This window comes from Myotis lucifugus, unplaced genomic scaffold (genome assembly GCF_000147115.1).
Source record: "Myotis lucifugus unplaced genomic scaffold, Myoluc2.0 scaffold_585, whole genome shotgun sequence".
In the NCBI taxonomy this organism is placed as follows: Eukaryota; Metazoa; Chordata; class Mammalia; order Chiroptera; family Vespertilionidae; genus Myotis; species Myotis lucifugus.
In genome coordinates, this window is record NW_005871633.1 from 315,486 (window position 1) to 329,590 (window position 14,105).

The 14,105-nt window shown below is 50.4% G+C and overlaps 2 protein-coding genes across 2 annotated transcripts in view; one reads left to right on the forward strand and one right to left on the reverse strand.

Annotated features, from left to right (window-relative positions):
- DDX39B (DExD-box helicase 39B) overlaps positions 1-8,459 on the forward strand; it is a 32,678-nt gene extending 24,219 nt beyond the window's left edge. Inside the window, exons 5-11 of the mRNA XM_014446916.2 lie at positions 2,298-2,481; positions 3,508-3,626; positions 5,769-5,900; positions 7,086-7,195; positions 7,289-7,433; positions 7,568-7,715; positions 8,236-8,459. Coding sequence (XP_014302402.1) covers positions 2,298-2,481; positions 3,508-3,626; positions 5,769-5,900; positions 7,086-7,195; positions 7,289-7,433; positions 7,568-7,715; positions 8,236-8,252 — 855 coding nt within the window. The 3' untranslated portion in view covers positions 8,253-8,459. The remainder of the gene's footprint in view (positions 1-2,297; positions 2,482-3,507; positions 3,627-5,768; positions 5,901-7,085; positions 7,196-7,288; positions 7,434-7,567; positions 7,716-8,235) is intronic.
- A 131-nt stretch (positions 8,460-8,590) lies between these two features.
- Positions 8,591-10,059, reverse strand: MCCD1 (mitochondrial coiled-coil domain 1). The gene is made up of 2 exons (XM_006104654.3): positions 9,353-10,059; positions 8,591-8,881 (listed from the first exon to the last, which is right to left on the reverse strand). Exons 1-2 carry the CDS (start codon positions 9,518-9,520, stop codon positions 8,699-8,701), a joined length of 351 nt encoding a protein of 116 aa, XP_006104716.1. The 5' UTR covers positions 9,521-10,059; the 3' UTR covers positions 8,591-8,698.
- Between the last annotated feature and the right edge of the window lie 4,046 nt (positions 10,060-14,105).

Here is a 14,105-nt window from a genome sequence, read left to right on the forward strand (position 1 = left end):
TCATATGTGGAATCTAAGTAAAACTGATGAACAGAGTGGATACAGAGACATGGAAGAGAGTGGGGAATCTCAGGGGAAAGGGGCAGACAATAAATAGGGTGATGAAAGCCGGGGGTGGGGGTGGGGGTAGGCTGGGGGGGGTCAATGGGGGAAAAGGGGAACATATGTAATATTTTTAACAATAATTATTTAAAAAATCATATCAGTACTAATAATAAACTATGGTTGAAAATAAAAGCTGCCTTCAGGTTATGGCTTTACTAACCAAAGCTTTATTTCAAAACAAAACACAACCCTGCTGGTGTGGCCCAGTGGTTGAGCATCGACCTATGGAGGTCACAGTTTGATTCCTGGTCTGGGTTGCGGGCTGGATCCCCAGTAGGTGGTGTGCAGGAGGCAGCTGATGAACAATTCTGTCTCATTGATCTTCCTATCTCTCTCTCCCTCTCCCTTCCTCTCTTTGAAATCAACAAAAATAAAACACAAAACAAAAGAATACTTTTGTTTAGATTGTTATAATTTTTCCTGTTATATATATACGCTATTAATTGATTTTTTTGAGAGAGAGAAACATTGATCAGCTGCCTCTTACATGCCCTTTACCAGGGATAGAGCCTGCAACCCTGTTACTATAATTTAAAAATAATTTTAGCAACTTAAGTGTGGTGCTGGTGGTAGCTGCATGGTAAGAATGCCTCAGTAATCCGCAAGGCCTCACAGTGAAAGGGTTTGTGTTCTCCCATCTCTAACCCTGCTTCACAGAAGTGAATCATTGTTACCTTTTTTGAAAATTCTGCTGGTTTTGTAAAACGAAGTATTAAGCACTGTTTCCTCAATTTACCAATTTATAGGCCTTTTTTACTCAGCTCACTTACATTGTTTTTTTGGAACATGAATGCTAATTCTCTAAGTATGTTCTGAATGCTGTATGTATCTAGGTGTCCACATGATGTATGCCTCTGTGTTGACACCGTCTGTGTCAATAGCAAGGACTTTCTGTCCTTTCTCCAAGCAGTCTTGTCTGGGTTGATTCTAAAACTTAGAAACTAGGAACGAGCTTCCATTGTTATAACTGTAGAAGCTTTTATCATTGAGCTCTGTGGTGAGCTAGGATTGCACTTCCTCCTAGCCACTTGACTAGGTGTATAGGTCCAACTCATCACCTTTGTGCCTATATTCTTGGTGTCAGGATCAAATACAAATTGTCATGACACTTTCTTTTGCCCAAAATTATGCTATAGTGACTTGAAGAGGCTGGGCCAGTTCTGCAGAATGTCCTACCTCTGGATTCCTCTAGTTTACTCTTTTAAGTCCTCACCTGAGGTTATGTTTTTCATTGATATATTTATTTTTTTGAGTTGGGCGGGGACATTGATGTGAGAGAGACAGCCATCCGTTGTCTCCTGTATGCACCCTGACCCTGACTGTAATCGAGCTCGCAACCTTTTTGGTGTATAGGACGATGCTCCAACCAACTGAGCCACTCTGCCAGGGCTTGTCTCCTTACTCCTTATGGTAGTTAGCTTGTACTTTTCTCCCAATATTTCCTGTAAATAAAGTTTTGGGCAAGAATTCTTTTTTTTTTTTTTTTAATATATTTTATTGATTTTCTACATAGAGGAAGGGAGAGAGATAGAGAGTTAGAAACATCGATGAGAGAGAAACATTGATCAGCTGCCTCCTGCACATCTCCCACGGGGGATGTGCCCGCAACCAAGGTACATGCCCTTGACCGGAATCGAACCTGGGACCTTTCAGTCCGCAGGCTGACGCTCTATCCACTGAGCCAAACCGGTTTCGGCTGGGCAAGAATTCTTCATGGGTATCCTGTGTACCTGTTGTACTAAGTCCCAGATCCTCAATAGCCATTCCCCTAATGGTGTTAATAAGGAGTGATATGGTTTGCCTGAATCAGCCATTTCATAGGCTTGTACAAAGGGGTTTAGGGTGAGTCAGGGAACCTTGATGTTCCCTGAGCTTTGTGGTGGCCCTTGACCTGGTGATTCCGGCTGTGCTCGTTCTTGGAGCGAAGCCTGGTCGGAGTCCTGGGAAGGAAGCGGCTAGGGTAAGGCGGGGGGCCGGGGGCTTGTCCTGACTGCCCGGGTCAGCCCTGCAGCCTCAGGCAAGTCATGGTGTCTCCCTCAGTGTGTGAGGAGACAGTAATTTTAGGTTAGACGGCCCTTCCTGTTCCTTTTAGCTCTGAAATGTTCAGAAGTGGTGTAGGTGAAGCTGCGAGAATGGGACCTGTGGAGACTGGAGTCATTGCTTCATTGTGAGGCGCTCTCCCCCGCTGGCAGGTGGCAGTGTTTTTTGGAGGTCTGTCCATCAAGAAGGATGAAGAGGTGCTGAAGAAGAACTGCCCGCATATCGTCGTGGGGACCCCTGGCCGCATCCTAGCCTTAGCTCGAAATAAGAGCCTCAACCTCAAACACATTAAACACTTTATCTTGGATGAATGTGATAAGATGCTTGAACAACTCGGTGAGTGGCAGTGCTGGGACTGGGCCTGAACCAAATGCTGTTCGGTTGACACAGGAGCACTGTCGTGCAGGACGACCCTGCATCTGCCGCCCTCACGATGGCGCTGGCTCCCTTGGTTGGCCTTTATCACGCTCTTCAAGCAGCCCTCTGAGCCATTCTGTGCTGAGTGTTTCTTTATCTTGGAGGGGAGGGACCTGGCCGGCAGAGGGCCTCTGTTCCATCACCCTTTCCTTGACAGATCCCTCTACTGGGTGTCTTAGGGGAGATGCCCAGCTGGAGGAGGGGGCGGTCTACCCTCTGACATCCTCGCACAGCATATATCATGAGACTTTCTAGCTGAATAGATATGTAGACTTAAGTTCTAGGGTTAATATGGAGGGTGTTGCTGGGCATTTGTGTGGCTTGGTATTCTAGTGTGCTAAGTGGGGTCACAGAACATATTCTCTAAGAACTCAAATTTGGTGAATGGGGGACAAGGGGTGGACATAGCCTTAGGGGTGAGTCATTCCAAATGATCTTTGGCTGTTCTGGATGGCAAGCTATGAGGTGGGCTCCAGGTAGAGATGTCACATTTCCTGACTGGTAGGAAAGTGTGAGCCAGAGGAAGCAGGGAGCACTCTGACAGCTGGAATATCACAGGTGTGCCCCATTCGTAGGTAGCCGGGGCTGGGGGAGGGTAGGGAGAAGGGACTCGTAAAGTGTTTTCAAAGGTCTCATCCTTGGGGCCTCGGTGGTAGGCTCTCTCCCTGTTTCGTAGTTGTAGGCTTTGGGGCTTCATCATATTTCTTGCCTGTTTAAAACACACACACAACTGGATTCTGATCCCAAATCTTGATTCCAAATTCATTGCTTTTTCTAATGTACTAGTATTATTACTATGGGTGTGATTTTGTGAGGGTTAGAGGAAATAGAGTAGAGAGACCTGAGGCAAATCTTTGCTTGAATGGACCCTGCTTACCCGTTTCCAATGGTCTCGAGCTCATTGGGAGGTCTTCATGACACATGCTGCTTTTCCCTTCCTTGTAGACATGCGTCGGGATGTCCAGGAAATTTTTCGCATGACCCCCCACGAGAAGCAGGTCATGATGTTCAGTGCCACCTTGAGCAAAGAGATCCGTCCCGTCTGCCGCAAGTTCATGCAAGACGTAAATACCTTCTCCCTTCTCTCCCTCCACTCCCGCCCACTGCCTCCTCCCCTGCGGGCCCGCTCCCTCCAGACTCCCTGTCCTTCAAGCACCAAGAAGGGCACGCGCCCATCTGGGAGTGATGGCTCCTTGAAGAGACGCACAGAGGCAGAGACAGCTAGTGTTAGGGTCTGCGCGGGTGCCAGGGAAATTCCGGAAGACTTGGTCGGGTTAACGTGAGAGCGGGTAGTGTTCGACTTTTTTTTTTTAAATCACAGCATTTTTGAACCTCTTCTCCCTTTTGGGGGAGGGCAGGGTTTTCTGCCCTACCACCCACCCATCGTCTCCTACACATCCCCTACAGCCACGCACCCTCAAGGTGGCATCGAGCATACAACTGGAGCCTTCTGCTCCCCAAAACTCGTAACCTCCCGGTGGCAGGAGAGCAAGAGAGGGACAGACAGATGGCAAGGCATGTGCAAACGAAGAGCAAACAGCACAAATGAATCCGCTCCCTCCCCACCTCCAGGGGTGGGGGCCTTTGGCACCTCAATCCCCGATCCCCTACGCCTTCCCACCCGAACCTCCTCGCACCCACGTGGAACCTCGGTTGATGTGAGCCATGAGCCAGCAGCAGAGAGAAGCACTGAGGCGCAGCGGGGGAATTCAGACGGCACCGGCGTGGATGGCGGCAGCGGAGGCCGCGGGGAAACCTGACCAGGAAGCTGAGGACCAAACCAGCCTCTTTTTCTGTTCCCGGTTTTTTTCCTGAACCAAGGCGTGCCGTGCTCCTTGTCTCCCCATACGTGTCGGGTGGGGAGGAGTGTCCTGGGTGGGGTGGTAGATTTTTCCCCTTCTATGTAATGCTCGGGAGAGGGGAAGGGTACAGTGAAGCGCTCCACTTGATGTAACCAGGTGGGTTAGGGATTGGGTAGGCGGCCCGCCGTGTACGCAGTGGAGTGTGTCCTTTGCCTCCCTGCTCTGCTCCTCCCATGGGATGAGAGCTCCTTGTCTGTAGCTGGACTTGGGCTGCAGTGAGTTTGGAGGCCACAGAACCTCTTTTTGGAAAGCCTCCCTCTGCGACTGGCTTCTGGCTGTCTCCTGTGACACACACCCTTTCCCAAAATCTTGGACCCTGGGTCTTAATGTTTATGCTCCCAAGGTAGTGAAGAGTGCTAGGAAATTTGGGCTCTAGAGTTGGGTTTTGTCTCAATTTGTATCTTTAAAAATTTTTTTATTTTATTTTAAAAAATTGTCTTTTTTAATGTTATCTTCCTCCCCTTCAAGGGTAAAAACATAAGTGCATATCTGCAGCTCTGAATTTCTTTTAAAAAATATTTTATTGATTTCAGAGAGAGAGAGAAACATTAATGATGAGAGAGAATCATTGATCAGCTGTCCGGGGATTGAGCCTGCAACCCCAGGCCTGACCGGGAATCGAACGTCGACCTCCTGGTTCGTAGGTCGACCCTCAACCCCTGAGCTGGGCAACTCTGATTTCTTGGCACCACTTACTGATGCCTTCCTGTGACACTGCCGACGGCTGAGTCTTCGCTCAGAGACCAGGCTCATCTGGGCTGTGCCCTTGTGGTTGCGGGCAAGTGGTTTCTCAGTTTGAATCGTTGCTTCTCCTTTCATGGCATGTTGCTCATGTCCATCGAGGGTTCCCATCCTCTTTACGAGGATGTGACTCCCAGCGGAGGCAGCACTCATGGAGCGGTCCTTGTCCTCCCCGCATTCTTACACTTGCTTGGATGGAATTTTGACGTCCAGTCAGTGTTTCCCTGCTTTCCCAGGTGTTAGGATTGTGTTTCCCTTTGAGAATCTACTGACTTTTCTTTCCCCGCCTCCATTTGAGGTAATGGCATCTTGCCGTGGGGTGGTTTCTCTGCTCCTTTCCCTCCCTGCAAAGTTCCTTCCTCTGACAGTTTTCAGTTGGGCATTCTTAGAACTCCACTGATAGGGAGGAAATTAGGTGAAAGGTGGAAGAGACCTTGTGAAAATGGGCATGTTTTTGGGAGCGGGGTGAAGTTTTCAGTCTTCTCTTCTCCCCATTCCCCCCATGGGGTGTATTGGAGATCAACTTCCTCCACCCCCCCAGGTTTAACCCCCCCACTCTGCCCTCCTCCCGTTCCCCACCCCTACCTCCCCCCTCCCCCTCAGCCAATGGAGATCTTCGTGGATGATGAGACGAAGCTGACGCTGCACGGGTTGCAGCAGTACTACGTGAAACTGAAGGACAACGAGAAGAACCGGAAGCTCTTTGACCTTTTGGATGTCCTTGAGTTCAACCAGGTCAGTTGTTCCAGGTCCAATGGGAGGATGAGCACGTCTCCAACTGTAGCCGAGATCTGTGCTCAGTACCTGGTTGTAGAGGAAACCACATAGGTGATGCAAGAGGATGGTGGAGACATTCTCTCAAGTGAAATCTTTTAAGTCTTTACCTGAGGATATTTTCGTTGACTAAGAGAGAGAGAGAGAGAGAGACATCAATTTGTTGCCTCGCTGTGTGCGCTGCAACCAGGGATTGTACCTGTAGCCTACCTGGGAATCGAATCACAACCTTTCTTTTGGTGTACTGGACAAAGCTCCAACCGACTGAGCCTCCAGGCCAGGGCTTAAGTGAAAAAAAATTTTTTTTTAAATATATTTTTATTGATTTCAGAGAGGAAGGGAGAGGGATAGAGAGGAACATCAGTGATGAGAGAGAATCATGGATGGGCTGTTTCCTGCACCCCCAACACTGAGGATTGAGCCCGCAACCTGGGCATGTGTCCTGACTGGGAATCAAACTGTGACCTCCTGGTTCATAGGTCAATGCTCAACCACTGAGCCATGCTGGCTGGGCATGAAATTCTTTTAAAGATAAATGTCTTGGGGCTGAGCACAGGCAGGGTGGGAACTGCTGTTCTGTTCCATTGCTGGCACAGACAGGTACTCAGTACATAAAAGCAAACCTCAAAATAAAATCCTTAAAGGGTTTTAATAAGGTTGTAATGGTTCCGAAATGTCTTGATCATCCTTTTAGGTTTTTAAATTTGTTTTTCGAGTACTATTTACTGAGGAGATGTGTTTCATCACTTTACCTCTATGTAGGATATTTTTTTGTGTGTGGTTTTTTTTTTATTATTTCGGAGAGGGAGAGAGAGAAACAGTGATGAGAATCATTGATTGGCTGCCTCCTGCACGCCCCACACTGGGGATAAAGCCCGCAACCCAGGCATGTGCCCTTGACCAGGATCGAGCCCAGGACCCTTCAGTCCACAGGCCGATACTATCCACTGAGCCAAACCAGCTAGGGCTATTACTTAGTTTATTTGCAATAAAATTTATCTAGACTTGGGATAAGTTACATTTAGAGCAGAAGAGGAAACATGCTAGGGACTGAGGAATTCCTTTAGAAGAGTAATGACTGAAAACTCCTTTTTCATACAACCTCACACTCGCATGGACCTACGTCACACATGCACGCACACACAGGTGGTGATCTTTGTGAAGTCTGTGCAGCGCTGCATCGCCCTGGCCCAGCTCCTGGTGGAGCAGAACTTCCCAGCCATCGCCATCCACCGAGGGATGCCCCAGGAGGAGAGGCGAGTTGGAAATGGGGAAGATATTTTGTGTTCTTGGGAGGAAGAGACTTGAGAGAAAGGATTCATTGTTTTCTAATTTCCTTTCTCACAAAGGCTTTCTCGGTATCAGCAATTTAAAGATTTTCAACGACGAATTCTTGTGGCTACCAACCTGTTTGGCCGAGGCATGGACATCGAGAGGGTGAACATTGCCTTTAATTACGACATGCCTGAGGACTCCGACACCTACCTGCATCGGGTGAGCCCCGCATCCTCTGGCCATTCAGTGACCTCGCCCGCCCCTTATTTCCTGTCTTCGTGGCAGACACCTTCATCCCTCTTGGGTGTTGTCTTCTTTTGGGTCTTCCTGTCCTACCTTCTGTCTCCCTCCAGGTGGCCAGAGCAGGCCGGTTTGGTACCAAGGGTTTGGCCATCACGTTTGTGTCAGATGAGAATGATGCCAAGATCCTCAATGATGTGCAGGATCGCTTTGAGGTCAATATTAGTGAGCTGCCTGATGAGATAGACATCTCCTCCTACAGTGAGTATTGATCACACGGACCAGCTCCCCCACCACGTGTAATTCTCCTTGTTCCTTGCTGTGTTTGGCTTAAATCCCATCATGTGGGTAGAGCCCCTACATAATGGGCACCTGACTAGCTCATGCCCCCTGAACACGACGCCCTGTTGGGAGGTTTAGTTCACGTCTACTTGGGATCTCTTCACTCCCCCAAGTCTGCTCTTTAGACCAGACACTACACAGACATCTGCGTGTATGAGCATGTGTTTCTGCCAACCTCACCTCTTTCTCGTGTGTTACTCTTTTTTTTTTAAAAAAATATATATTGATTTCAGAAAGGAAGCGGGAGAGAGAAACATCAATGATGAAAGAGAATCATTCATAGGCTGCCTCCTGCACCCCTCACACTGGGGATCTGCAACCCCAGGGCCCTGACTGGAAATCGAACTGTGACCTTCGGGTTCATATGTCTGTGCTCAACCACTGAGCCACACCAGCTGGGCTCTCCTGTCGTATTCTAACCGCCACATTTTCTTTTCAGTTGAACAGACACGATAGAGGACACATCGCCTGTTCTGGAATGTGATAGTCTGTCCCTCTTCAGGAGATGACACCAGGCGTGGGGGTGAAGGAGACACTACTGCCCCTACCCCTGACGGCCCAGCCCCACCCCATGCCTTCCCTCTTTTGCATCACCACTTCTAAATCCGTTTCCTTATTTGTGAGAACTTTTTTTAACAAAACAAAAAACATGCGTCTGTGGTGTCTAAGTGCTCCTTTTATTGAATTTGGGGTGAGGTTATGTGGGGCCAAGGTTGTCAGCAGGAGGGGTCACAGTGGGGGCACGTGGCTAAGACGACGGCAGAGGTCATGGTTCCCGCTGCTTTCCAGTCTGGCCCTCTGGAGGGGTCTTCTGTTTTCTCAGTGGCCCGAGGGAGGCTGGTGTGTTTGGCAGGTGGTGTGCAGTGTTTCCCATGTGGAGGTGAGGTGGGCACCAGAGCAGCCTAGGTTCCTCCTCCCAGGCTCTCTCGGAGTCTCCTCATCTGCTCCTTCAGCTTCTGGGTCTTGAGCACCAGGGCCTGGGCCTCCCAGGCCCCCTCCTGCCCTTCCTGCAGGGCCTGGGCCAGCTCCAGCTGCTGCTCCAGCAGCTCCTCCGCCTGGGCTAGCTCAGCAGGGAGCCCAGGACCCTAGGGGAGGGATGTGAGGAGGGTAACATCAGCCACGGCAGGGGGCTGAGGCTGGCTGGGAGTCAGGAATTCTGCCTCCAGTTGGTGACACCATTCCTTGAAGAGTAGCTTCCTGTCTTAGCCATACGCCTCTTGGTAAGCACGAGGTAGGGCAGATAGAGATCACTGGCTCAGGGGCTCTAAGGACTAGGGAGGAAAGACTGCCTGCCCCTTCCCCCACCACCCAGAAATCATTAACTTAATGAGGGGAAATGCCTGCTCAAGGACAGTGGACTGCAAGCTGGGAGTAAGCCCTGAGGTCTGGAGGAGTGGGGGTGGGGAGCATACTGGGAAGCTGAGAATTGGAACTGGGCAACAGACTTCAGGGGTCTGGGTTGGTATCTGCTCTAGGCCTGTGGTACCGGGTGAGATTGGGGATTCCCCAGCACACATCTCCCCTCACCTCCCACCCTCACTCTTGGTGCCACTTACTGCGGTGGGGGACCTCTTCCCGCTGCTGTTGGAGCTGGCCTGCTCCTTTGTGCTCGGCTTGGGTCTCTGGGAGCAGCATCTCTGGGAGCTGCCAGGGGCCAGCAGCCTGGAAGGCAGGAGGAGGCAACGACCGCAACACCGCGAGAGCCAGGGCAGAAGGGGGACCATGGCGGGTGAGACTGGGAGCTGCCAGCTGCCCAACTGCCTCCAGGAACTGGCTTCTGCCGGGCCTTTGCCTTCGTCTTGCTTCAGTGCTTGGCCCTGCCCCTGCGCTCACCTCCCTCCCAACCTGGCCCTAGACAGGCTCCTGTTCCTGATGTGAAAATACTGCCAGCGTAGGCAGAGCTGGCTTTAGAACACATGCCCAGCCTACCACGTCTCGTGTCTGTTTCCTTAGCTCTGGCTTTTCTTGCTTCCTCTCCATTCCGTGAGTAAGGAAGTACAGTCAAACCTCGGTTCTCTGTCTCCAATCTAGACCAGGTCACAGAACAGGCTTTGGTTTTCAACCTGACAACCCTTTTATACTGATACTAGTGGCCTGGTGCACAAAATTCGTGCATATTAAAAGGGGATTAATTAGAGGAAATATTTTAATATTGCTATTTGCCCTTTATAATAGAAGTGTCAGAGGTGAAAGAATTAGTAAAATATATATGAAAATCTTCCTCCTGTCAGAGTTGGGCACACCACAGGACTCAAGAGTCAAGTCCCCGCCCACCCACATGTGCCTTGGAATTGCATGAAACCCAGCCCCCCCCCCCCCCCAAATGGGCTAGATCCAGACCTGGCTGGGTCCACCCTTGTTAAGCCCCACTTGGCAAGGGATGTGGGCTGAGGTCCCCCGTCAATCCCCACCAAGCGGGGGGGGGGGCGGGGGGGCGGGGCACAGCCTCAGGTCCCGTGGGCTGGCACTGGGAGGGGGGCACAACCTCAGTTCTCCGTCAGCGCGCTGGGAGGATGTGCCTGAGGTCCCCTGGCCCAGCACTAGGGCAGGGGGGCACACCTTGAGGTCACCTGTCAAGCCCCTCCGAGTAGGGGCACAGCCTCAGGTCTGGCGCCAGGACAGGGGGTGCAGCCTGAGGTCCCTTGTCAAGCCCCGCTGGGTGGGGGTGCAGCCTGAGGTCCCTCGTCAAGCCCTGCCAGGTGAGAGGGTGCAGCCTGAGGTCCCCTGGCCTGGCACCAGGGTGGTGGGTGTGGCCTGAGGTCCCCTGTCAAGCCCCACAGGGGCAGGGGTGGGGGTCGCAGCTTCAGGTCCCTGCTGATTGCTCGTTAAGGCTCATTATGGGAAATTAGCCTCCACTGTGGGTGCAGCCATCTTGTGTTACGGAAACCCCGCCTCCGCTGTGGGCACTGCCATCTTTGTGGCAGAGTGACTGTCAATTTGCATATTCCCTCTATTATATAGGATTAGAGGCCCCGTGCACAAAATTTGTGCTGGGGGGGGGGGGTGCGGGGGGCGGGGTGTGTGAGGTGTGTGGGAGAGGTGTCCCTCAGCCCGGCCTGCACCCTCTCCAATCTGGGACTCCTTGGATGATGTCCAACTCACAATCTGGGACTGCTTCTCCTAACCACTCACCTGCCAGATTGCCCCTAACCGCTTCTGCCTGCCAGCCTGATTACCCCCTAACCAGTCCCCTGCTGGTCTGATTGATGCCTCACTGCTCCCCTGCCTGCCCAATTGCCCCCAACTGCCCTCCCCTGCAGGCCTGATCGCCCACAACTGCCCTCTCCTGCCGGCCATCTTGTGGTGGCCATCTTGTGATGACATCGCACGAGGGCGTCTCGCGACACCACCTAGGCTTTTATGATATAAGATGTCAGCATGACAAAAATCTCAGGCCACAGAAAATACACCAATGTGAGTCAGTTTACCATGCTAACATTTCAGGAAATTGTGCTGTGAATATTTTGTGTGTGTGTGAGTTTATTGCTGACAAAATGGATGATTAGCACAATTTAAAAGCAAAGAGGCCATCAAGAGTGCTAATGTTGCTAACGTGTGAAAGAAACTGATCACAGGCGATTTGGTTAGCAGGTGACAGCAAGTGGAGATGCCCCACGCTGAGCAGAAAGACACCCTGGACCAAGTGCGGAAAGTGTCTCTTGAGGCCAGTAGGGATGGGTCGATACATTTAAGAAGAGAAGTGTTTGTTTATAGATTAGACAGCACATTTGGCATACACTGTACATAAGAAAGATCAAAATGGAATCATTTGGGGGTCTGTAATGAATTCATTTTACATTATTTCTAAAGGAAATGGTTTTCAAACAGATCGCTCTTGAACAGCCTTCCAGAACGAATTAAGTTGGAGAACTGAGGTTCCACTGTGTCTGGTTTTGCGGAGGAGGAAGCTGGCTTGGAGGGTTTCATTCAGCACTCATGTATCCAGCAGGTGTCTGTGGTGCACTCCAGGCCCCACAGCTGGAGGGTTCATACCCAGGTCTACCTGACTTGAAAACTACCCATTGACCTGGCTTTAGTCTTAATTTTCCCTTAATTTTCCTTTCCTCTTGCTGGCCCAGTATGACCTTTCTTGTCCCTGTTGCATATGATATTGTGGGGGTTTGCCTTTGGTAGGTTTCGGCACTGTGGTTACCACTTTAAAAAAATGTTTTTATTGATTTCAAAGAGAGGAAGGGAGAGGGAGAGATAGAAACATCAATGATGAGAATCATTGATCAGCTGCCTCCTGCACGCCCCCTACTGTGGATTGAGCCCACAACCCAGGCATGTGCCCTGATTGGGAATCGAACCGTGACCTGGTTCATAGGTTGACACTCAACCACTGGGCCACACCAGCTGGGTTACTAACACATTTTTAATATATTTCTGTGTTTACTGTCTGTACCTCCTTGAGATTATAAGCTTTGTGGCCAAGGACAGGGACTCTATTTTCACAGCTCCATTTCCATTGTCCCAAAAGGGCCTGGTTGTTGATTTTAAAGCATCTGTTGAATGAATGAATGAGTGAAGGCACCCCCAGACTGCCCCACCAACACAGACACTGCACCCACAGGGACACACCCACATACACACACTGACATACTGACACACATTCTCACACACACACTGCTACACCCCAATACACAGATACCATACCCATGGGGACACATACACACACACATTCTCATATGCTCACACTAATATACATTCTGACACACACTAACATTCTCATACACTCACTAATACACATTCTCACACTGACACATATTCAGACACACACACACACACACACACATAATTAAAGCCTACTTTTCATTGAACATTATCTTGTGAATGTTTCCCATGTCATTGTGCATTATTATTTAAAATTTTTTCTCCAAATTATTGTGAAAAATTTCGAATACTTAAAGTGTGAAAGAAGAACACAATGGTCACCCTGGCTTAATCATTTTAATATTTTGCCATATTTTCTTTATGTAATTATTAGAGGCCTGGTGCACGAATTCATGCACCAGTGGGGTCCCTCAGTCTGGCCTGTGGGATTGGCCCAAAACCGGCTCTCCAACATCCCCCAAGGGGTCCTGGATTGTGAGAGGGCGCAGGCCAGGCTGAGGGACCCCACCAGTGCATGATCCTGGGGAGGGATGTGGGAGGTTGGCCAGCTGGGGAGGGACCCCCGCAGGAGGGCTCCAGGGCATGTCCGGCCCATCTCACTCAGTCCTGATCGGCTGGACCCCAGCAGCAAGCTAACCTACCAGTTGGAGTGTCTGCCTTCTGGTGGACAGCGTACGTCATAGCGAGTGGTTGAACAGCCTTAGCATATCATTAGCATATGACCCTTTAATTGGTTGAACGGACGACCGGACACTTAGCATATTAGGTTTTATTATATAGAATTTCTATAATTTTGGCTAAAATATTTGAAAATCACCTGCCAACATCATGACCTTTACCCCTACACATTTCAGTATTTGTCTCTTTAAAAAATAACCTTTTTTTCTTCCAACACTATTGTTATTAGAGTGAAGAAGATAGTGGCAATTCCCTAGTGTTATAAAATTCCAGTGACATAAGACTGTGTCATCCTGCGCCGCCGCTGCCGTTCGTTTGCAGTAGAGCGGCACTCAAGAGCCCTTCCGCTCAGGGTGCCAGCCCTCCCGGCAACCCCTCCCTCCATCCCCTCATGGCAACACCTCGGGGGACTGAAGAGTAGAGACATTTCCTTCTGCTCCCTATTTCTGTGCTTTAACTCAGGCTTTGAAATAAGATTCTCTTATTTGGAAACAGCATCTCCCTGTCCACACAATATCCCACAGTGTGGGCAGGCACTGGGCTCCCCGGCCTCTGGCCCCACAGCGGGACAAGAGGGTCCCATGCAGGGTCACTCCTGGTGCCCCAAGGTCACACCTCCGACCCAGGTGCCACACTGACCTGGTGTGAGCACAGTCCCCCACCTCGGGGTAAGAGTGGGCTATGCACATCGCTAAGACCCCTCTGTCCCAGGCACTGCACCCCATAACGAGGGGTCAAGAAAGGCTCCACACACAGGAACTAAGATGCGACCACCCAAACCTCATTCCCATTGCCAGAGCCCAGTGACAGCCCAGCCCCCTACTCCTCCCACCCCCTCACACACCACCATCTGCCCTGAATCCACCAGGACTGACCTCATTCTGTCCTTTTCCCTGTTTGTCTGTCATCCCCGGTCCCCAAACACCCTGCACACTCATCTCCACAGGCCTGCACATCCCTTCTCTGTCTTCTCTCCTGCCCCCTCCCACTGCACCCCCAGAATTCTCAGCCCAGGAT